The sequence below is a fragment of the Copadichromis virginalis genome, linkage group LG3 (assembly GCF_057382275.1).
Source record: "Copadichromis virginalis isolate Kocher_CV1m ecotype Utaka linkage group LG3, C_Virginalis_male_GT1.1, whole genome shotgun sequence".
NCBI lineage: Eukaryota > Metazoa > Chordata > Actinopteri > Cichliformes > Cichlidae > Copadichromis > Copadichromis virginalis.
Genome location: NC_140620.1, coordinates 46,383,990 through 46,408,133, shown reverse-complemented (window position 1 = coordinate 46,408,133; position 24,144 = coordinate 46,383,990). Strand labels below are relative to the sequence as shown.

General features: G+C 39.9%; 1 protein-coding gene across 1 annotated transcript in view; it reads left to right on the top strand.

Annotated features, from left to right (window-relative positions):
* LOC146715018 (phospholipid-transporting ATPase ABCA1) overlaps window positions 1–24,144 on the top strand; it is a 189,536-nt gene that overhangs the window by 47,300 nt on the left and 118,092 nt on the right. The window contains exons 13-19 of the mRNA XM_085451370.1: window positions 116–321; window positions 4,719–4,895; window positions 13,328–13,550; window positions 18,010–18,231; window positions 21,251–21,455; window positions 21,725–21,841; window positions 22,376–22,547. Of these exons, the coding sequence (XP_085307496.1) occupies window positions 116–321; window positions 4,719–4,895; window positions 13,328–13,550; window positions 18,010–18,231; window positions 21,251–21,455; window positions 21,725–21,841; window positions 22,376–22,547 (1,322 nt within the window). The remainder of the gene's footprint in view (window positions 1–115; window positions 322–4,718; window positions 4,896–13,327; window positions 13,551–18,009; window positions 18,232–21,250; window positions 21,456–21,724; window positions 21,842–22,375; window positions 22,548–24,144) is intronic.

The following is a 24,144-nucleotide window of genomic DNA, read 5'->3' as shown; positions in this document are numbered from 1 at the left end:
GCTCCTGCCTGCCTTTTGTGGCTGCTGAAAGACTGCAAAAACAGAATGGTTTACTGTAAATATAATAGGATGTTAGAAAAGTAAGACATTTGTGTGGGTCTGTGTTTGCTGACAGTGTTTGGATCTGGACAAGTTTGAGGCGGCCTCCACTGAAGGCCAACTGGTGAATAGAGCGCTGGATCTTTTGACAAACGGTACGTTCTGGGCCGGGATTGTCTTTGAAAACCTCCAGCTGAACTCCAGCCTCCCACCTCCTTATGTCAAGTACAAAATCCGCATGGATGTTGATGAAGTAGAAAGTACCAGGACAGTAAGGAGAAGGTATGTAACACTGTTATAAAAACCCGTTCTTTTTGCTGAATACCAAATGACTTTAACCTAATTTTATATTTTTTGTGCCATTTCTTCTGTCCCACATTTGATTGATGTCTCTGTTTGGTTCTTTGACAATACTAGACTAAAGAACTTGATGCCATATGTGTATATGTATATTAGGGGTGCAACGATACACAAAATTCATGGTTCGGTTCGATACTTTGGTGTCACGGTTCGATATTATTTCGATACAAAAAAATGTTCATGCTTTTTTAATTTGTCATTTATTAAAATTATAAATATATATTTTAACTCAAAAGTACAGTTTTTAAATTTAATGTTGCTGAAACAACAAAATAATAAAAAAAATAAATCTATCTGATTGAGAAATCACTCATCTTTGGAAAAGAGAGTTTATTACAGAGAAATGGCTCTTTCCAAAATAAAAGCTGTACTATACGCTTCTTCTGGGCTATATTCTCAGCAGCATATTAAACATATCAGGTCCCCGTAAGGAGAATCGTGTGCTAACGTCTGTCTAAATGACTCGGGTAAAGTTTGTAGCATGCGTGCTTGTTGTTTTTGTCTGCTTCCACTTGTCTTTGCACTAGGATGATGTCGGAGTAAACGTGCAGTCATATTCGTTGTGTTCCCACTAGTGCTGTCAGCGTTAATCTCGTTAAAATGACATTAACGACATAACGCGCAAATCTCCGTTAACAAGTTACCACGGCTCGCCCCGTGAGTGGGGCTGGACGGCGTCAATGCGTTAACAAGCTAACTGTGCTAACGCACTAGTTCCCACCAATTGAGCATTGTGTGGCACATCCGACACACTTTTACTTTTGTCCATGACGCACTTACCATCAGGGTCACGCTTCACATGAAAACCAAGATAGTTCCAAACGCCAGATCTGAATGAGGGTGGGGGAGGTTCAGTTTCGGTTAGTGTTGAGGCAGTAGCCATGTTGCAACAAGCTTAGCTTCTGTCTTGCTAGCTTGCGCTGCACTCAGTGGATCTGCGCTCGACAGTGCAGCCTAGGCGGAGTAGTCGAACGCAGATTCACTGAGCGCTCAACACAGACAGCATCGTCAGAAGAAAAGTTGATAAAATAAATAAAAATTTTTGTATTGTTCGATACATATGCGTACCGAACCGAAAGCACTGTATCGAACGGTTCAATATCGATACGAGTATCGTTGCACCCCTAATATATATATGTATATATTAGGGGTGCAACGATACACAAAATTCACGGTTCGGTTCGGTTCGATACTTTGGTGTCACGGTTCGATATTTTTTCGATACAAAAAAAATGTTCATGCCTTTTTAATTTGTCATTTATTAAATTATAAATATATATTTTAACTCAAAAATACAGTTTTTAAATTTAACCCTAACCCTTGTGCGTGTTTTTTATTTTGACAGCGAATGCGCACCTGCGGACCACTTATGTGCAGCCCTGGTTATTTAGCTCGTCATATTGCAGCAACAGAAATTCTTTTGTCCATGAAACCATAAAGCTGCACTTTCTTTTTGCCTTATAGTCTGATTTGTCATAACTTCTCCGTTTTGTGGTAAGCTTTTCTTTGGCTGTCACTTCTTCACCCTGACCTGGCTTATTTGGCTCAGCAGAACTAAAATATATATCTGTCTGTGAAGGTTCTCAATCATCCAGGTCATCGTAGTCAAATATAAATCCTGCTGCTTTTACACACGCACTCACATAAGCTCAGCGATTCTCTGCGCGATCAACCTCTCACATGTTTAAGCTGCGGGAGATTTCACTTGTCATGTTTGCATAGTAAGCTAACGATTAATAAGACGATGTCAGAGGAATTGGTGCGCAAATTATCATCACTCACAGATCAGTGCTGTCGCTCTCTATACACAGGTCGCACGATTGCAAAGTGAAAGCAAAAAAACAAGCGCAAATTCAAACGCGACTTCAATATGTCACATATTGACAGTGGCTCACCGATGCCAATGACATAATTACCCAGCTACATTTCTGAAAGAATGCAAAAGCATTGACATATATTTTTATGCCCGACGGGCAGGGAAGAGATAGATTTTGGTAGCCCGACTGAAAAAATCGCTAGCCCCAGGACGTCAGGCTAGCGATATTGCAAGCCCTGTATCTGATTGAGGAATCACTCATCTTTGGAAAAGAGAGTTTATTACAGAGAAATGTCTCTTTCCAAAATAAAAGCTATACTATCCGCTTCTTCTGGGCTATATTCTCAGCAGCATAAGGAGAATCCTGTGCTAACAGCTGTCTAAATGACTCGGCTAAAGTTAGTAGCATGCTTGTTGTTTTTGTCTTTGCACTAGGATGATGTCGGCGTAAATGTGCAGTCATATTCGTTGTGTTCCCACTAGTGCTTTCAGGTTAATCTCGTTGAAATGACCTTAACGCCACAACACGGCAAATCTCCGTTAACGAGCTACCGCCGATCGCTCCGTGCATGGGGCTAGACGGCCAACACGTTAACGAGCTAACTGCGCTAACACACTAGTTCCCACCCATGTAATTGAGCATTGCATGGCACATCCAACATACTGTTTTACTTTAGTCCATGACTCGCTTACCTTCAGGGTCATACGTCACATGCATGAAAACCAAAATAATTCCAAACGCCAGATCTGAATGAGGGTGGGGGAGGTGCCCTGCGCTCTTCCTTCTGACTATGCTGTCTGTGTTGAGCGCTCAGTGGATCTGCGCTCGACAGTGCAGCCTAGGCGGAGTAGTCGAACCCAGATTCACTGAGCGCTCAACACAGACAGCATAGTCAGAAGGAAAGTTGATAAAATAAATTACAAATGTTGTATTGTTCGATACATATGCGTACCGAACCGAAAGCACTGTATCGAACTGTTCAATATCGATACGAATATCGTTGCACCCCTAGTATATATATATATATGGGTAAATATTACGCTATAAAGCCAGAAGTTCAACAAAGCCAGGCTTTCTTTGCACTGGCTGGCTCAACAGAACTTTAAATCCCAGTAGGAGATAACAGTTGTCATGAGAGCAGTTATCAAGCCAAGCTCACACAATAAGTGGCGTTTTACATGTAAAACTTTTTTTCTGTGCAAAATGATCCCTATGAGTGTCACCTACTTCAATCGGAGACGTCATCAGATGATGATGATAAAATGGGGATAAAAATCTATAAACAACATGAAAAATGGAACAGTAAAATGCAACACTGTTGCAAATAAGATGAGATATTAATGCTCCAGAAAGTCATTAATCTCAGGATGTAGCGCACAGAGCAATAAAATAAACAGTTTAATTGTAGTTAATGCTGAGTGCTGCTCTTCTTGCTGCTGTTTATTTCTAATGCGATGGCTGCAGAGTTGAGCTCTGAAACTTTAAACTTCATACATTTAATCATTAGATGTTACTGTCCTATAGCCTAATAAAGGACATATAGAAATAGTTTGGTCAGCAGATCAAGGAAAAACAAATTTTATTGCCTGAGTTGCTACTCGGTGAGTTTTCTGAGCTTTAGTAGCTGCAATTCCAGTAGATTAAAACAGACTATCTTTAGCAGCTTGATACTCTCCATACTGCATCTATACATCAGTGCACAGTTTGCACTGCTGTAACTTCACAGCTGGGTTTCATTTATAATGTAAGGTAAAGCTTGAGAATTAGCACATATAAAACAAAAACTAAGCTGTCAATGAAAGAAGAAACAGATTTTTAACCAAAACTCTGAACATAACCTGCTCACTCCTACCCAGGTTATATGTTTAGCACAGGCTACCATAGTAATTTAGTGCAACAAGAGCCACTTTTAATGACACAGAAAACTGACTTTAAGCTTCACCAAGTGTCACCATTAATGATCCCTTTTAAAGAACCTGCCTTTATTTTCTCCCCATTTCAAATCTGAATGCTAATCAAGCTTTCATTTAAAGCTATAAGGCTGTGATAGGCAGTCTCCAGCAGACGTTATGACCCATCGTAGCACAGATGTAAATGACCAAATTAATTATCATCCAGTTCTATTTAGTTTTTTAGTACATTACAATGAGCATACACAATACCGGGGCTCCGAACCATGTAAATGGAACCAGACCATAATTAGTGTTATTAATTATACCTTGTTTTCTCTGAAATTACAAAGCTTATGTAAAAGTGGCTGGTATATCTTCTCCTTAGACTCATGAGCAGAAAGCTGAAAATATTTGTCAGGTGTAAGTCTAGATATATAAAAAACAGTGGATCCTTGTCCTGTCAAGCAATCAGGTCTTTATAAATAAAGTTCCTGTTGCTCTATATAACCTCTAAAATAACTTATAATCTCGGGTAGTATTTCTGACCATTCTGGTTGTAGTTTACTTGCCCTTTGCTAAGACACATCATGGTCTGTCTTCTTTTAATAAGGTCATGGTCTCCCGGAGCCAGAGACAACCCCTATAACGACCTGCGCTATATATGGGGAGGCTTCGCCTACCTGCAGGATATGATTGACCATGGCATTATACGGGCGCACACCTCAAAAACCCAACCACTGGGAGTTTTTGCCCAGCAAATGCCGTATCCTTGCTATGTGGATGACGCGTGAGTACAAAAGCATTGTTCTTTCTTTTCTGTCAGCCTTGTAAATAGAGGAAGAGGGAAGAGAAATACAGCAACACAATGACTTTCCACTCTGTGCCACCACACAGTTCTCCTCAGTCTCTAAGCCTAGACCTATCAGATTCCCCCTTGGAAAGCTGTTTAGTTCTATTTGTGTAACTTGCCATTTATTTATTTTATGTGTTTCCCTTCTGCTGTCACAGATCACAGACGTAGGCTCTAAGACGGGGAGCACCCTTAATTGTGTCATTGTTAAAAGTAAATAGTGAAACTCTGAAATCTAAGAGTAAATGTAGTCATGAATTGATTTTCTGCAAGAGGGAGGAAACGAGTGAAACTTAGCGAGTGGAAAAGAGAGAGGCCAAACTATTGATTTTAGTCAAACCACAGGAAATTCCTGAATAGTTGGTGGATGCTGAATTATTTAAGCAACCACTTTGAATGCCTTCCTTTTTTGTACTTCCTTTTCAACAAAGTGAGCGTAGAGCAGCGCACGTGCAACACAGCTCCATTGCATGCAAGGATTGATAGCAGCCTTCCCTCTGTGTTCTTGATGTATTTATTGATATCGCTGGCTTCTATCGTGTTTGATCATCCACCCGGGGACACAAACGACGTGGTATCACACTCAATCTTCTACGCCCATAATTTCCTCCGAGTCCAGGAAAAAAAAATCTCCTATTCGCAAAACATTATAATCCCCATTAATAAAGGAAAAACCCAGCAATGCCACCAAGAGAAAAGATAATTACCAGTGAGATTTAAGACCAACAACACAATACCCACACTTTCAGTACACGCAAAGTTATTCTCGACCCATGGGCAAATGCATTTCCAGAAATTAGGAATCTAATTTTAAAGTATTATGTGGTTTGGGTAGCACAAGATTTTCAGTAAATCAACCTTCTGGGGGTTACAGGGAACATGAAAATGATGACTTCATATGTGGGCTGCAAAACTCTACAAGCCTGCTGTTGAACAGTTTTGAAGAATATTGCCCTGCGTGATGTATTTGTCTCGGAGAAATGAGAAACAAAACAAAACAGAGACATTTTGCTGATCGGTGATTTAGTGTAAACTACTAAACCCAGTGGAAACGTTCATTTAAAAGGTGTATTGTCATTTAAAGTTATCCATACTAAAGCATCACATTAGTAAGCATTAAGGTTCATGGTTAACGTGAGCTTTAGAAATGCATCTGTGTAGTGTAGTGGTAAGACTCCACACCTTTGAATCACAAGTTCGATTCCCACCCTGTATCCAGTAAGGGTCCTGGCCAGATCCGCATGCTAAAACCAAGCCCTGGAATGGTGCGTCTTTGTCTGGAGCTCTACATGTTGTCATAATTGTTCTGCAACGCATAGCATGAAAAAAATACATTATGTTGCAGAATTTAAAAACTAGTATGTGCCTGTACAAGGCTTTTGTTAATAGGGGGTCATTTTGGCCACAGGAGCTTAGTTACACTTTATGTACGTTAAAATCCCACGATGACAGTGCGTTTCATTTATAGCCAAACTTGAGCCTGACTTTACTTCAGTTGCTTTTCCACTTTAAACATCTTAAAAGTAGCATTATTTAATGAGGTTATCTTGCTAAACAAAGTGTTTGCTTTTGTAATAATAATCCAAAATACTGTGAAATAATCTTCTTTCAGTGGACAGAATTTCCCATGGACCTCCATGCAGTCCTAACACGATTAGCATAGAGTATGTTTGTTATCACTGGAACTATGGCAAGCCCAGGCAAAAGAAGGAACCAAAAGACATCCCATACACTGTTCAACCCCCAGAATACAGCTTTGTTAGCACTAACCCTCCTAAACCGGTGCAGTGACCATTGTTGATTAGTCGCTCAACACCACCCTCAAACAAGAGAAAAGCTACACACTGGATTTCACGTCATGAACTCGCATCATGAACAATAACAGTGAGGATCCAGCAGAACTGCAGAAATTTATAACACTGTAAATAAAACATTAGCGTCAGCACCTACAATCAGTCCTTGCACTATTGGCCCCTCCCCTTAGACTCCAACAGTACTTTTTTGCCCTTTGGAGCAGCTTATACCCTAAAGCTGTTCAAACTTTATAATTATCAAGCCGTGTAATGTGTTTCAGAGCTCCCATTGGCACAAACATAAAGTGGGTGGGACTAAAGGACACAATGAGCATGTTCGGATGCAGTTAATGGCTTCCATCTTTGATATACAGCATTCTTTTATGATACAGAACCCGACTTTTCACTGAAAACGACTCCGAGAACCACCAAGAATACAAAACCTGCAGATGGAAAATGACTCTACTTGTTTTTATCACTATAGTAACAACAGCTAGCAGATTTTATTTTTTAAGATTGCTGTTAATCCACGAAATCAGAGCCACAATTTCCCACTGGTCAGCTTTTTGCTGTGATCTTAAATTAGACAGTCATGGTGCAGCTTATTGGTACACATTGGCCTCTTTGCTTCAGCGGACATCTTCCTTAAAAACAAAGGATTAATAATTACAGATGATAAAAAGGAGCCGTAAACCACAGCAGTACCCCCTCATTCACTCCACCATTTACTCTTTCCTCTGCAGAGACATTTGGGCATTTCTATGAATTATTAACACTCGAAAACTGCTTTTTCTGTTATAAATAATAGAGAGTGAAATCACACAAAGGCAGATGCGCTTAGACACGGAGAGGCATGATGGGGAGGAACTTTGCTGGTAATTGTTTTCATCGTGAACTGTGTGTTACCAGGCAGAAAGAAGGAAAGGACACTGCGCATTTAGATGGCTATTAGTTCTTATTTCTGATTTGTCCTGTTCAGAAAGTAGTGCTCTCCACCTAGAAGGCATATGATGTGTTGTATAAATGCATGGCATAAAAAATACAGTTTTAAAGTATAATATGTTTTAGTATTTAGGTTTTTTTTTTCTTCACATTGGTGGTGATTTAGTTTGAGTATATGATATTAATACAACAGGAAATGTTATGACAACAGCCCAGGAAGCCGTTGCCAATGACATCATTAGTTTCTGTCAGACCGTATCGTCATTTTTTTATTATCTTTGTAGGTCTGCTTTTAATCTCACGTAAACAATATTTCTACTCCGCTGATAAACTTCAGCTAAGAAGCCAGTATTATCTGCGCTGACCCCCAACCCTCATCATCAGACCTGCCTCGCAAATAATTTCCTTTTCGTGTCCCTCATTTCCTCCTAGCTTTTGGCAGCGAGCAATCTGGACTCCTTCAGCCACAGCTGACCCTGTTGGCATTTTGAAATTGAGATAACTAAACTGCATTAGCTCCCACTGTCTTCATATTCACACTGTGTACAGGACTGCAATGACAGTGCAGGATAAAGCCTGACCCCTGCGGGCTCTGATAGCACATAAACAGACCCTTTATCAGCGGCCTCTGAGCCATTGCAGGCTCTTGAATCAGAGGCATGCCTTGTTTGGATCCTAAGGCTGTGCTCCCCATCAATAGGTCTTTCACATTCACATGGGTTTGATGTTAGATAATAGTGGCCGGCACTGAACGTGCCAAATATGCAAGGATGTGTTGGGGAATACGCTTTTGTCCATCTTCAGTGGCTAATTAACCCGACGTGTGCACCGTTACTACTGAGAGGGCCTGAAAAAGCCGAGCATAATTAGAACATCTGACGCTTGTAACAAGCAAAAATCTGCAATTGATGTTTTGTTTCATGTTTATAGTGTTTCTGTGCTGTGCAGCGACAAGCTGTATTAATGATATCAGAAAATATTCCCAGCATGACTCCCTGTACACTGAAAGAGCCTTTTGTCACCGCGGCTGAAAAGAAGCTTTTAATGCTGGATAGTGTAATTCCAGCTTCCCAAAAATCATTTCTCCCTGTTTACAGGGGATGGGGAACAGAAGGTGCATGTATTGATTTGGTGTCTAATACAAAATACAAAAAAATACATCTGACAGCAGGATACTGGGGAATTTTTTGTTGCAAAAACTCTGTGCAGTGTGCAGAAATTGACATACTGGTTAAAACTATACTCCAGTTCCAGATGACAGTTTTTCTTAATGGTTTAGATATACGGTTGGCCCAGCATCACACTCAAGCCCAGAGAAGGATGCTGCTTCAGCTGATCAATCTACTGTTCACTGAAGCCTCATTAGAAATGGTCTGAGTGGAAAAATTGCTGTGAAAAAGCAATTCTTAAGTAATGGAAACTGCCAAAATTATACAGCAAGTCTTATAGAGCAGCGGCCCCCACCCACCGGGCCACAGACCGGTACCGGTCTGTGAGTCGATTGGTACTGGGCCGCGAGAGTTGAGGCTCGGGTGTGAAATTTATGGTTTTCAGGGTTTTTATTGTTTTTTGTCGTTATTTTGTTATTGTTTTTATCGTTTCCCTGGGTCTTTTCCCTTGTGTTATGACTAAATCTTCTCTTTTTTGATACAGGTACTGGTGTTATTTTGTTGTATTTATCCGCGACACATTAAAGGCCGGTCCGTGAAAATATTGTCAGACATAAATCGGTCCGTGGCGCAAAATGTTTGGGGAGCGCTGTTATAGACGGATGAATCTAAATGTGAAATTTTTGGTGTAAACTATCATCAGTATGTACAGAGGAGGTACAATAACAGTGAGAGTGTGAGGGCGTATGGTGGAGGCTCTCCCACAGCTTGGGGATCCATTCCAACCAGCCATGTTAAAAATCTTGTCAAAATTGATGTTATTATGAAAGAAGGAAAGGTCTGACGTATGGTGACCAATAAATTCTAAAAAGCATCAGATGATTCCCAACAGACACTAAAAGAAAACACAGTGGGACACCATCAGTCATGGATTGGCCTCCCCAGAGCCCGGACCTCAACTTTATTGAAGCAGAATAGGATCAAAGCCAAGATCTAAAGAAGCGTTTTAAATGTCCTTAAAGAACTTAAAGAAATTAGATGCTACTAACAGAATTTAGGCCATGTCACCAAATATTGACTTTTAGGCTTATTAGAATTGTACAAACTCCTTTGCCTCATATACTGTATTTGTTTCAATAAATCCCTGCACCCATTCCTATTTTCCTAGAAAAATATAAAAAAACGTGGGGTAGCTCAAGACTGCTCTTTAATTAAAAAAAGACGTATTTTTACTCTATGCACTGTGTAAAACACCACTCCTTTCTGTTCTTTATTTTCTTGTATTAAAAGCATTCATCCAAACAAATCAGCACTTAGGGAAATCAAATTGCAGCTTTCAAACGTTTGTTGACAGTGTTTTAGAAAAATCACCGGGAGTAGAAGAAGCAATTAGTTTGAACCACCCCCAAAAGCATTTTATTTCATTCCTGAGTGGGAATGCTGCAAATCATGTATTCCCACAAATATACAAATATACAGGCATTTGAAAGTGTGCAAACTCCTCTTCAGTGTGTTTAGTAAATTTGCAAAATTATTAAAATCAGAAGCTAAAATGTATATTTTAAATTTTTAAAAAGGCACACAGCTTTGGATATAACATCCTGTGGTTCACACTCAATCATCCCACTGCCACAAACTTCCAGGAGCTCTCTGTAGAAATGTCTGATGAAATTGTTGCAAAGGATAGGTCAGGGGAAGAATATAAACCCATTTCTATGTCTTGTAGTGTTCCCAGGAGCACAGTGGCTTCAGTAATTGTGAACTGAAAGACGTTTGAAACCATCCAGACTCCACCTTGGGTTAGCTATTTGGCCAAAGTGAGTAAGCAAGCAAGAAGGGCCTTGGTCAAGAGGCCAGTGGTCTCTCTAATAGTGCTTCACAAGTCCTCTGCAGAGATGGGAGACCTGCCAGAATTATGACCATCTCAGCAGCAGCACTCCATCAGACCTCTATGGCAGTAGTAGCTAGTTGGAAAGCACTTTTAAGACAAGGACATACGATGACCCACTTTGAGTGTGCCAACAGTGAAATCTGTCTGAGAACATGAGCAAAAAGATTCTTTGGTGAGATTACATGAGTGCTGACCTCTTGGAAAGTCATCACCTGGCTGCTTCCATCCCTCCACTGAACCATTGTGTTGGTGTTTCGTGTGTGATTACAACTAAACACAGACCGACACATAAAGAACATCTGCTCTGGCATGCAGGCTGAGACTGGGACGATGGTTCAGAGCACACATTAGTTAGTGCACGTTATAAGGAAGCAAAGCCGCAGACTAATATAATATGGATAAGTCAAATCTAAAACTGTAAAATATAAAAAAGAATCAGTAGCACTTTAAAATAATGTCACACTATTAAGCATTATTAAGGTATTAGGAAGTGCTTAATTCATCATTTATTTAGCATTACGCCTCCTTAGTATGCCATTTAAAAATTATATTATTATATTATTATGACTTTGATTATGATTAGGATAGTATTAAATGGCATACTCAGGAGGAGTAATGCTAAATAAATGATGATCTTAGAAATACATTTTTACTTAGTCTGAACTCTGTGAACATGATCCACCTTAAATTTTATTTATTTGATATATTGATTTTTATTTGTTACAAGTCTTAGTTTCTTCTTTTCTTTTTTCTTTTATATTTAGTATTATGAAACCAGCACATCACCATCAGTTGTTATCATCTTTAATACTTTAGTCTTTCTCTAAAAGAAGACGGATTTTAAAATTGTATGTTTTGTAAGTCTAATACATAAATTGGTAATGCAATTCTGCTTTTCTGTGTCTGATCTTGCTGTTAAAAATGAAAAACAGCATGCATTTACATCCTCTTTGTGTCAGAACATAGATAGGTATTTTTTAAAATTGTGGTAGCTTAAAAGTAATCCATATGTATAAATATAAACCAGTTTTCTTCTATGAATTTCTCAGTTAAATGAATTTAACAATATATCTTTTTTGAAACTGAGACAAAAACCTATTTTTATTTTTTTATTTTATTTTTTTTACTATAGTTCTCTATTCTCCCGGGAGGCTGTGCTCTGCTATCTCTCGATTTACTGAGGAATCCGTCTTCTAGCTTTCCTAAATTTAGGTCAGCCTGCCAATGTAATGGGAGCCCCGTAACACAGACCTGCCTGGAGTTCTATTACTTAAGCAAGTTTGATCGATCCGCAAATGTATAATTCAAAAGCATCTGGTGGCAAGGTTGTCAGAGTCAGACACAGTGTGCATGACTGATTTCTCTGCCTCCGGTGTGAGAAGTCACAGAAGGAGTTAACTCATGCAGACTGTCAGCTGTTACAGAGATGTTAGGGTAGAATCGGGAGCAGATAATGCCTGAATTAGTATTCACCTTGAAGCACTCGCTACTTGAGGCTGCTTACCTCCCTAGAAAAGGTGCTAATGTATCAATTTGCTCAGTGTATTGATTCTGTGATCTCCTCAAGTGGAATTTTTGGGGTTCAAAGAAGAGATTTTATTTATGTAATCTTATATAGGATTTTAGATTTAGTTGCTCTGGTGTCTGAGCCTCTTGAAACTCTGTGTCAACCAATCCTTTCCTGCAGCGTTCCAGACCTCGTTTGAAAAGTGATCCATCCCGCGAGGGCAAGCGAGCATCCACAAAAAGCAAGCGTGTCTCTCTCTCTCTGTCGTTCAGGCTCTCGTGTAGCAGAGCTTCCTTCACGGTTTAAACGCTTATTTTTATTAAGTGTCCAGAACTTTTACACAAGTTTGTGAAATGTCGTCATAGAAAAAAAAGGGAAATAAACACAGGTTTAAGAAAACAATTAGCAGCTGTTTGAAAATTGAACAACAGCACTTATGCAGAGCTAACTAGCAATTAAGTGAAGTACTTGTTTGAGGTAAGTGTTCGAACTTGGCAAGTCTTAAAAATAACTTGTCAGGACTCGCAGGAGATATTTATTCTAAAGCAGCTCCGTGCTCTCAAACACAGCACGTTCACTTTGTGCTTCATCCGTTCATCTGTGCTCAGCGCTGCTTTGCTTGCATTACACCCTCAATATTTATGGAATGCAAACACAAGCGGTGTGTAGAGTTTATACTTTGTCAGAATGTATTTGATATCTCTCCTTCACTGTCTAATAAAGCAAAGGAAGCACTTTGTTATATTGGCAGTGGGGAAGATATTGACATGGCATTTTGGTGGCATTATAGAGCCGGTTTAATATCCCCTTATTGTGTTGTAACAGCATCAAATCATACATCATCTCTGGCATGAGGTGAAGCACTAAATTCCCAATTGAGCTGATGCACCAAGTTTATAAAAGGTTAGCTCGGCGTAAAAATGAAAACACCTCAAAGGTATTGAGCCAGGCTGTAACAGAAGTTAAAATTTGAAAAAATGTAGGTGGAGAATAAATAAAACAAAATGTATATGATGTAAAAAAGCATCTGGACATCATTTCGTGCATGGAGAATGAGTAATTGTGAAGAATGTCCTCTTGTAGCGTAGTAGTTCTGATGTTCTTTGCTCGTTCTCTCCTGTACCCAGCTTCATTCGGAGTATTGGAAGCATTCTCCCCATGTTCCTGATACTGGCCTTCATGTACACCGTGTGCATGACCATCAAGGGTTTGGTGCTGGAGAAGGAACTCCGGCTCAAGGAAGTACTGCGCGCTGTTGGTGTGCAAAACGGCGCTCTTTGGTTTTCAGTGCTCACGGAGAACATTGTTCTGCTAGTCGTTCCCTGTGCGCTCATAAGTGTCATGGTTAAGGTCAGTAGAAAGGAGTCGCTCGGTGAAAAGCAGCCAAACACAAAGCATACGATGTAAGGATGTATGATACATTAAAACACTATAAATTCACAGTGCTGCTACGTCAGACCAAGAAAAAATACACATCCAGTAAATTTACTGTCCTTGGTCACAAGTTGTTCGGGTCACGACATTGTTTATGCTTTGTGTTTTGCTAAGCCCGCCGTTGTTAATCAGAATGAATTGCCGTGCACAGAATCAAATCACGACGGATGATTCTTGGATGATTAGGCCTCTCCTGCTAATGAAATCAGCACGCAACACAATCCTGCAAGATGTATTTAAAATTCAAGATGTAATCGCGACCTGCTTTTAATCTGAGAAGTGCATTTTTATCATTCAGTAGCCAAGAAAATGGATATTTACTCTTTTTTTGCCACTTGGATGTTGCACGCTAATTTTACATGACATTTAATTTTAACTGTAAGGGGAGGGTGAGGGTAGTACCTGACATATACTTGATGCACCAGTGTGGACCTCAGTATTCTTTGCAGCCCTGTATCTGGACGGCTAAGACAAATTAGAACAAGTAATACTAAAAGCTGGCCTAAACAAAACTGCATTCCTCAGATAGAATTTGAAAGAACAGCAGAGATAGCGCCGCTTTATATAGTTTAATTATTTAACAGTATTTACATTTGCTGTATCTGATATTCTGCCAGCCATCTAATACATTTGTAATGTACACTGGGTCAATAAAATGAAAACAACAGTACAATCGAGTAGTGCACCTCTGCACTGCAGAGCTCCTGGTGTATAATGAATTGTAAGTTTAATCATCAGGTAGGTGTAACATCACGTCATAAACAAAAGAAGATGCTATTATTCCCAAAGAGGGTAAAGAAGCAATAGGCATGCACGATTATGTCTTTCTTTGTTAGCAAGTATCTAAATATGAGAAATGAAAATAGTTGTTTGACTCCACATCTATTGATCTGGTTGCTTATCAGCGTGAGCCATCCACAGCTTGAAAAAATCAATTAAGAAATAACAAGAAATCAGCGTTATCATAAAAAAGGAGGCCGTTCACGCCTTTGATGGCGCACAATGGCAGCAGCGCCGTTGTTGGTCTCCTTTAGCTAGAGCGTGTTCTTCAACAGCCCCTTGTTTTGTAGGCGTAGTTAATGAAATAAAAAAGGATGGTTATTTAAGATTGGCCTAATCAATTTTTGCAGTTTAATTGGAAAATGTGGCTGGTAAATAAAAAGTGATATTTGAACAGCTGGATGAAATGTAATTTCCCATCAGCCTAATGTGTTTGCAAGCCATCAACAATTTGTAAACATTAATAACAATAAATTGAGTTAGTCGAGTGCCTTGGAGGAGCAACTGCACGCGGGATGTGTATTCAGATCACGGGCCCATTCTAAATGATAATTTCACAGCCATTTTCAGCACATTAATAATAATAGCAAATCAAATGGTAATTATCATAAGGCTGTATCTGGATTAGGTGTGACAACAACCGGTTTTGTCATCTGCACCTGAGTCCTCTGTCATTTTACACTTGTTTCCTCTTTCATTACGGAGGAAGTAATGCGTTTACCGTTTGGCATCCAGATGGATGTATTTACACACTTGGTTCTTATCTGAAATCAGCTGAATCAAGTTGTTTATTTGATGAGATTTTGGGCTACTAAAACTAACACCGATCAGCGCGAATCAATACGCATTTACTCTCCCGAGCAGTGTATTGTTCTTGTTCCCATAACACGAAATCACCTTGCAAAATGTTTTGATGTGTTTGCGCTCGGTCATTAAAACCGGATTAATTTGTTGTGCAGAAGAGCTGAAAAAAAGAGAGCAAACGACAACGTCAGAGACCACCTTCACAGTCGGAAAGGCCACTGATATCTGATTAATAACTCGGGCACACACAACAAAATAAATAAAAAGTAAAACTACTTGTTAAAGTGCGAGTGGTGAAACACGACTCTTAAATGTTTTAAAAGTACTTTTATTTCATTCTCTGTTATGTAGTTCCCTTGTTGATTAGCAATCTAAATACAAAACCTGTGTTAAAAACATACAGAGCTTTTATATGATAAACTAGCAATTAACATGAAAAACATCCAAACGTATACATTACTGCTACAAAAAAGGATTTTAGGATTTTATTACATACTCAATGAAAATTGTAATTGCAGCATTTTTACTTACATCTCGCAATGTTCAATTTTTCACTTTAACGTGTTTTTTTTCAGCTTCTGGAGTAAAAAATGTAACAAATGTATTTCATCTACAAAAATAAGTACTTGGTGTGAAAAGGACTGCCTTTAGCTGTTGTTTTAGCCCCTTTCAGGTCATTGTTTTGGTTTTATTCCCCTGCAGTTTGCTTCATGCAATCGTTTATAACTGCAAGCAGCTGCATTTAGCAAAAAGAAGAATAAAACCCTGTATTCTTAAATTCTAGCACCAACACCGATTTAGTGTTTGAATGTTGGTTTTACATTCATTGTTCAATTTTTAATTACCCAGTGTTGACTAAAAAGTTAGATGTATAGACTTAAAAGTTGAGATTGTCCACAGACTGCATATAATAAGGAACGTAGCCGCCGCACAGTCACCCACTGGTTTATTGACTGTATTTCTGAAGCCTCTTTTTAAAGATTTTGACCATCACCACCTTGTTTTTTTTGACACGCAAGCAGTCCTGTGTTGCCAAAACATCCAATCGCAAAGCGTACCCTGCTCTGTCCTTTGTTTTACCCTAAATATCACCATCATTTATAAGACTATATATAAGACTTTAAACTTATTTAAAAAACATCGAGAGTTTTCAGTAAGGTCATAAATGAGCTCTATAGGATTTTCTCATAGACCTAGATAATTTGTAGCATACAGTTTGTAGTATTGTCAGTGTCGTTGTTTCCACTGCCGCCCAGCTGGATAAGCGATGCTAATTAAACTCAGAAAGAAAAAAAAATCCACCCAACAAGCCAAAAAAGCCATCTAGTTTCCCTTCTTCATCTAGTTGAGTCATGTCTGGCAAAAGGCCACGTGTGACCTCTTCACTGGAAAAGGGAAATGACAAGAGCTTGTAATGGAAATCTTCAAGGGACCGTTATTACACGCAGTATGAGGAGCAGTACATTCAATCCAAGCTTCAAAGAATAAATGGGTGAACGCCTGCATGACATTTTTGTCAGCGACCCTCGCGTGACCCCGCCCTTCCACACATCTCACAACTTATCACTTTCCAGCGCTGACCTTTCTATATCAGCCACTTCTTAGAATTTGACTTGCGCAGTGACTAGATTGACTTTTTCTTATTTAGAAATTATTTTTTTTACACTTTAAGGACATTTTTCTTGCACACAATGAGCAAAACATAAAAATAGTTGCCTGATTTGTGTATATATAGTGTATGATGTGAATGGAAAATTGATTATTCAAAGAATTAATGCTATTACGTAGAAGTCACAAAGTATGCAGATTTAAGAAAATGGAAAAAAAGTGCGATATTATCGCCAGTTACTGTGCAGATTTAACACCAGATTTAAGTATCTGGGCTGGGCTGGCTTCTCTCCACCTTTCAGGTTCCTCCGTTCGCTGGGAAGCTCCCTCCCCTTATACATGACTTTAGCCTGGATCTACTCTGTCGCCATGATCATTAAGGGTATCGTTGCAGAGAAAGAAGCCAGGCTTAAGGAGACAATGAGGATCATGGGCTTGAGAAGCGACATCTATTGGCTGAGCTGGGCAGTTTCCAGTGTGCTGCTGCTGGCTGTCAGCTCTCTCCTCCTTACCCTTATACTCAAGGTGATTCCACAATGATTAAACAATGATTCACTGAGGAGGACCCACAACTACTTTTAGAGAGTTTTTATTTATTTATTTTTTGCTTATCAAGAACTCCTGAAGGTTCATGATAAATTGTTAATCAGGAGTGAAACCTAAGCACTAAAAGAAGATAATTTTACTGTGATGCTAACACAAGTTCATTTAGGCCGTCTAAATGTAGAAGCTCTACAATGAACAATCGTACAACTCCCTCAAACGGCGTCCTCTGTAAAGATGTGAATCGTAATTGCATTCGTTACAATAGCACCATTATCCCAAGAGTTCAAGTGGCTCTTTGAATTAAATTTTGACGAAGAAATCAGCATCACTGCTCACTGAGGGAGTCTGGTTCATTTGCGAGGAGCTCTCTAAAACTAGACAAGGGTCCTCCTTCAAAGTGGCAGAGTGAAAGAGTGACATGTTTAGGGATTTTTTAGATTATGTTATACAATATACAGTCAGCTGAGAAAATATGCCAGAGGATCGTCAAACAGCTTTCACTCTGAATCCTCCTGCTTGCTTGATTCTGCAATGATAACCTCCTGGATTCTCCACCTGTTTGTTATTGGATATCAAATTACATGTTTACTTTCCTCTGTTATTTTCCCCCCACTCCCACTCAATTCTTTTCACACAGTACGGCAAAATCCTCCAATACAGCGACCCCTCAGTGATCTTTGTCTTCTTCCTGGTGTTCTGCGTGGCCACCATCTCTCAGTGCTTCTTCATTAGCGTCTTCTTCTCTAAGGCCAACTTAGCAGCGGCGTGCGGTGGCCTCATCTACTTTGTCCTCTACCTGCCGCACGTCCTCTGCTACGCCTGGAGGGACGTGATGGGTTTCGGGGCCAAGGTTGCTGTGGTAAGACCGTCTTTAGCTGACACAGTTTTTAATATCTCCCCCTGCTGTTATTATACATGAGGGCTGACTGTACTCTGAGTTATATTCCCAGGTTGTGTTTTCTCGCCACTATAATCACACCGTGTCAGTCAGAGTTGCTTGTTTTTAAAAGAAATCTCGTTCTTATGCCTTTTAAATCCAAAAAGAAATAACTTTGACTTCACTGGTGCAGCTTGTTATGAAAGGAAGCTTTTTTCGTCTCCCGATAATAAGGTGCGAGCCTTCAAGATGAATTAAAGGGTCCAGTGACATTAAAATTACTACAAATTGTATTTATTGTCCATAATGTGACAATGAATTGTTTGCTGCTTGTTGAGGCTGACATATTTCGCACAATACTAAAGATTTCTTTATAAAACAAACAAAAAAACGGGCATGCTCAAGTGACAGAAACATGAGACGTTTACCTGAAAGAAGAGACGAGGAAGTTGTTGATTTTTCTCCCATCCTCAGAGGGATAAAGATAAATTGTGTACCATTGCTCAACTTTCAGTGTAGCCTTTCTGCGTGACCTTTATGGTAGCGCTGGTATCATTTGTCCTCGAGCTGTCTTTTGCAGACAAAGGCACGCATTATCTTGAATCTTCATTGCAGCGTGTGCAAGTGCGTCTTCACAGAATTTTAATCAGGCCCGCCTTTTCTTTCATGTCACTTCGAGCGATGCGGTACCAGCCGTGGGTGGGCCGGTCTTGTGTATCGTAGTTATCAATTTTTTGACATGGCGGCAATCAATAATATCTTACGCTGGGAGCTGATAGAAGTCACCCCTGCTTTTATCTTCAGAAACTGTTTGCTCACCTTGTTTTTGCGCAAACAAGCTGTTCCAGCACGTCGACCCGAAATTGCCTGTCTTTGAGTAGATCCTTTAAAACAAAGTAATTTTGTTGGGGGTTTTTTTGAAAGAAAACTTTTCCTTCAGTTTCTTTTCACAGAATGCATGCAGGCGAGGTAGGTATTTTACATATAAAGCACAGCAAACCTTATTTAATCTCTACACAAAGTGCCATTGCTTGGTTCTCCCCTGGCGCTGAGATTTTTCTCCCCTGCTCCAAGTAGATGGATAGCCCTCTAGCCCTCTAATTAGCATGAGCAATGTTCCTCTGACCAAACCGCTATCCAGTTCATCCCGGCACTTTATCAGAGATGTGTGTGTATATTGTGTGTGTGTGCAGGTTCTCTCTTTCTCCCAGGTCGGATGAAACTACCTCGTGCAAGGGCATGCAAATTCTCCCCCACGTTGTCCTTGATAATGAAGTCCTTAATCGTAATCGAATTTCAAAAGATCACCTGAATTTATATGAAGAGTTTTTGATTGGAGCCGTGTGGCAAAGGAGAGCCAGAGGCAGTGTATCAAGAAGAGGGCCACTATAGTACAGGGTGCAGTCTGCTGTATCCTCTCTTACCTCCGTTTTTTTTTAAAGAGGTAGAAACAAGAGAGGGCCCACAAGTTCTTTCATGTTCTGGAAATCTGCAGATCTTTTCAATTAATCATCCTGTCCTGGAAAATCTTCCTGTGGAATGAATCGGTAAATTCACCTATACAACCAGGTCTACAGTGGTGCGGTGAATCTTCAGATTTTCAGCATATTGTTAAGTATTCTTTGGGCCTCCTCTGGGGCTGCAGCTGAGGGTTATTTTTATTATCAGTCAAGGTGGGCACAGGCTTAGTTTTGCATTTGTGAAGTAGCCGGCAGCATTGAGGCGGACGGGGAATGAGTGGAAAGAGAAATGCCACGCAACAAAAGCACCCAGCTGTGTGCTGTGCGCCTTAAGCAGCTATCAGAGTATCTTGCTGATCTCCAATTCATTCGCTGTCCATCACTTTACAGGTGGACAAACTTTGTGCGCAGCCATTTTCATGAATTGTGCTCGTGCAGTTTTTAAAGGAAGTGCATCTGTGTCTGCTGTACTTGTGGAGGGTGGCTTACGAAAAGACTTCGAAAGAGTGACCTTGCAACAGTGGGTTTTTTTTGTCTGCAGCCGACTGAATGATGGCTGAATCTGCCGTTTGACACGTGTTCAATAGAACAGGCTTCTTTTGTCTGCCTCCCAACTCGTGCCCTTTCCCCAAAGCCAAAGGAGTGGCTCCTGTCATTTCGTCAGCCATTCATAGAGAGGTCAAGGATAGGTGCCGACTAGCCTTCCTGTCAGCGCTCATCTACTGACTGATGGGCGGATGGTGACTAGAGGACATCACAGAAAGTTGCCCAGCAGTGGTCGCAGCCAGACTAGCGGTTTGGCATCAGCGCAGAGCTTTTCAGATTGTCTGCCTGGTAGTGTAACATCAGGTTTATCGTCTCCATGATGATTCGCCTCTAAAGCCTCAGCAAACACTTCTGCCGGAGTATAAATGCTGCGAGCAAATGAGGCGTGATCAAACAGCTGGCAGGCAACATGGCAATGCAGAGTGAGAGGCCATGGCAGATGATGTCGTCCGGGCAAAGCATCATTTGCAGTTTCCTACTGTGGGAAAGATCCAACATATCTTTGTTTGTCACAGACTCGTTTTAGTGTCCATCCTGTCTAAAGTTAGTCCTGAGATATGCAAACAAAGATTAGCATTTTCCCTTTTTTTCAAGTTTAATAAGTTGTACATGTAACCCTTCCTCTGGTTTTCCCCCCCGACAGGGCTCGAGTGCTGTGAGGATACTGTATCCTAAGAATGAGTACTGACACTTTAAAAATCATGGAATCATGCCGAAGATGTATCACTGCCTCTTTTTTAAATCTATTTTCTGAACGTGTGGTGTCTAAGCATTTTGTATGTAATGTCAGTATTTGTGTTGGGCTGAGAGTTAAGACGATGAGAGGCTAGCTGCCCTCGTTTAAGTCTTTACACAACGCTAATAACTAGCAGCTAGCTTGCTCTTCTCTACACACCATTTAGTTATTTTTAGTTAGTTTGAACTTTCTGTAATCTCTTGAGAAAACAAAATAAGCAAACTATTAATGATTTCAATGGCATATCCTTCATTCCCAGAGTTTATTGTCATGTGTGGCATTTGGATACGGCTGCGAGAACTTTTCTAAATTTGAGGAGCAAGGCGTCGGTATTCAGTGGCACAACATCGCCAAGAGTCCAGAAGATGGGGGACGCTACACCTTCATCACATCTATCATCATGATGCTTATTGATGCTGTTTTATACTGGGTGCTCACTTGGTACATTGAAAATGTCTTTCCAGGTATATTTTTGTCTTTGTTGAATGATTTTGTTGATGCTTTTTTTTTAAACATTTTTTTGGTTCGTGTTGTTGTCGTTGTTGTGTAAAAATACAATGATGCGCTCAAATATCCAGGGGCATAGACTTTATGCTTTCCTCAGAGACTGTAGTTTAAAGAGCTCAGGATTTGTGCCAGGCTGTCAGGAGGAAACCTACATTGTAAAGTACCATATTCCCTTAAGCCAGGCCAATATTAAAATGTGAATAATGATCTCGGAAACTGATCCCAGGTCAATATGGAATCCCTAAGCCATGGTACTTCCCTTTTACTGCATCTTATTGGCGTGGAACGGCACCCGTGATTGATGATAAGCCCAGTTTGCTGACAGACTCCAACGTACACAACGGTAAACCCGACCTTCATATCTCACCTTTGCGGTGTGATGTATGTGACATGTCAAGTTTTTATGTGCAGCGTTTGTGACATTCTCACAAGTTTGTTCATGTGCTGGTTAGTTGGTTTAGAGACTCAAACATTAGTGGCTTACTTGTCATGTACGGCAACAACAGAGTTTCACTATGTTAGTCTTAAGTTAGCAATTTGCTAAAAAACTAACAAAACACAATTTCCAGTTAGCATGGAGGCTACTTTGGTTTGGTTGTTGTGTTCTGAACATTGTGGTTTCATCTTCCTGTTTTACTATATGGATTGTAAGTTTATTTGACACATAACATTGAGTTTATATTTTGTGTTTGCAAATGAAATCACCTTAATGATCAGTTAAATGTTTTATTTCAGCATTTATGATCAGCTAATGCTGCTGATTTAATGTGCCTTTTAAACACATTTATTAATATTAGAGATTCATTTCGCCTGCTTTTTTGCTTTTGTGTTTCATAAGTGTGTGTGTGTTTATACTGGTTTGCATTTCTGTCTGAAGGGCATATGGAGAAACCGCCACCTAATATGACAGCAGGCGTGTCAATCCAGAATCTTGTCAAAATCTACAAGACTGGAAAGAAGCTCGCCGTGGACGGACTGAGCGTGGACTTCTACGAGAACCAGATCACATCGTTTCTTGGCCACAATGGAGCTGGAAAAACAACCACAATGTGAGCTGAATGATGTAACTCTGACATGTTTCACTGTTTGGCTCAGTGTTCATTTCACTTCACGAGCTTCAGCTGATCTATAGTGTACACAATGCCGACTGTACTCCAGCCACATCATTTAAGTGGTCTCTGCTTTCGAAGAGTGGCCTCCTCTGTGAGGGCGTTTGTCACAGAGACTCAGCTGTTGTGTTGATAGTGGGAGCGATCTAATTGCTGTTTAAAAAAGGTTGGAAGGGGTTTGGGACGACAGGAAATAAATGAAAGCCACTCGGCCAGAAAGTATGAGCGACAGAGAGAGCAAGTGATGCAAGACTAAGGGGCTAGAGGGAAGACATCCGTGCAGAGCGACTGGAACGAAACATAACAGATCACAATAAGAGAAAGGACAGTGGAAGGACTCTGTCGCACACATAAGAGCTTGCTGAGGCTTTTGCAGAGCACAGTAGCCATCAGTGACATGCAGTATTACAGTACAGTTAATAAAACACAAAAACATTTCCAAGCTGTTCATAGTTTTAACTTTTAATTTAATATTTCTGCATTTTTCTTAGTGTTAAATAGTCTGACGCAGTATTTTTTTTCAACAGTTTTTGATATACTTTATTTGATTATACTTTAGGGAAATAAAATTAGAACATCCTTAATAAATAGGACCTATTGAGTAGAATGCTATATATTTATAACACATGTCTGTTTGCTCATGAACTCCTCCTACCCTATCAGGACTAGAGCAGCCTAATTTTGCACATGTGCCTCTATATGGTAAATGGCCTGTATTTGTATAGCGCTCTTACTAGTCCCTAAGGACCCCAAAGCGCTTTACACAACCAGTCATCCACCCATTCACACACTGGTGATGGCAAGCTACATTGTAATGAAATAATGTCATCATGTTGTCTACCCTGGAGCTAAGATGACCAATTTTTAGTACTGAACCACCAATAACACCATGAAAGCTTTATAATCTATTTAATGAGAGTAACATCTAATTTATATCTGCAATTAGATGACTACAATGGCATTTACTGTACAGTGGTACAGCAGGATGTGAGCACTGCAGAGACCCACACATGGGGATATATTTACACAATCAGTTTCATATTTATCATTTAGTTATTTATTTTTTTGGTTTTTCCCAGTGTGATTAAGTAAATCAGTCCAGCGACGCCATGAACAGACCAAACAGTTCTGTAGCATGGGAATGTGCCGGTAACTCAAATGTTAAAATGGCCCAAATGTTACAGCAGATGTAAACATGTCTACAGCATGACTTATAGAGTAGTTTGTTCCACTTTGTGACAACTGGACAAGTGGTGACTCAGATGCTTAAATGGTTATATTGCTTATAGTTAGCATTACCAATGCTCAACACTGAATGGGTGCCAAACTAATCAAATCCAAATCACCTGAAACTGGACCTCTCAACCATGTTTGTGGTGTGTAGGCCTTTATGTTTATGTTAGTTTACGAGTCCCACGTGCAGCTCTACTGTATGAAAGGCATTTTTGTCCAGTATAGGGTAGTTGCAAGGCAATGCAATGGCATGATAATATATCATATGTTTCATAACATTCAGGTTTCCTGTATAAATACTAGA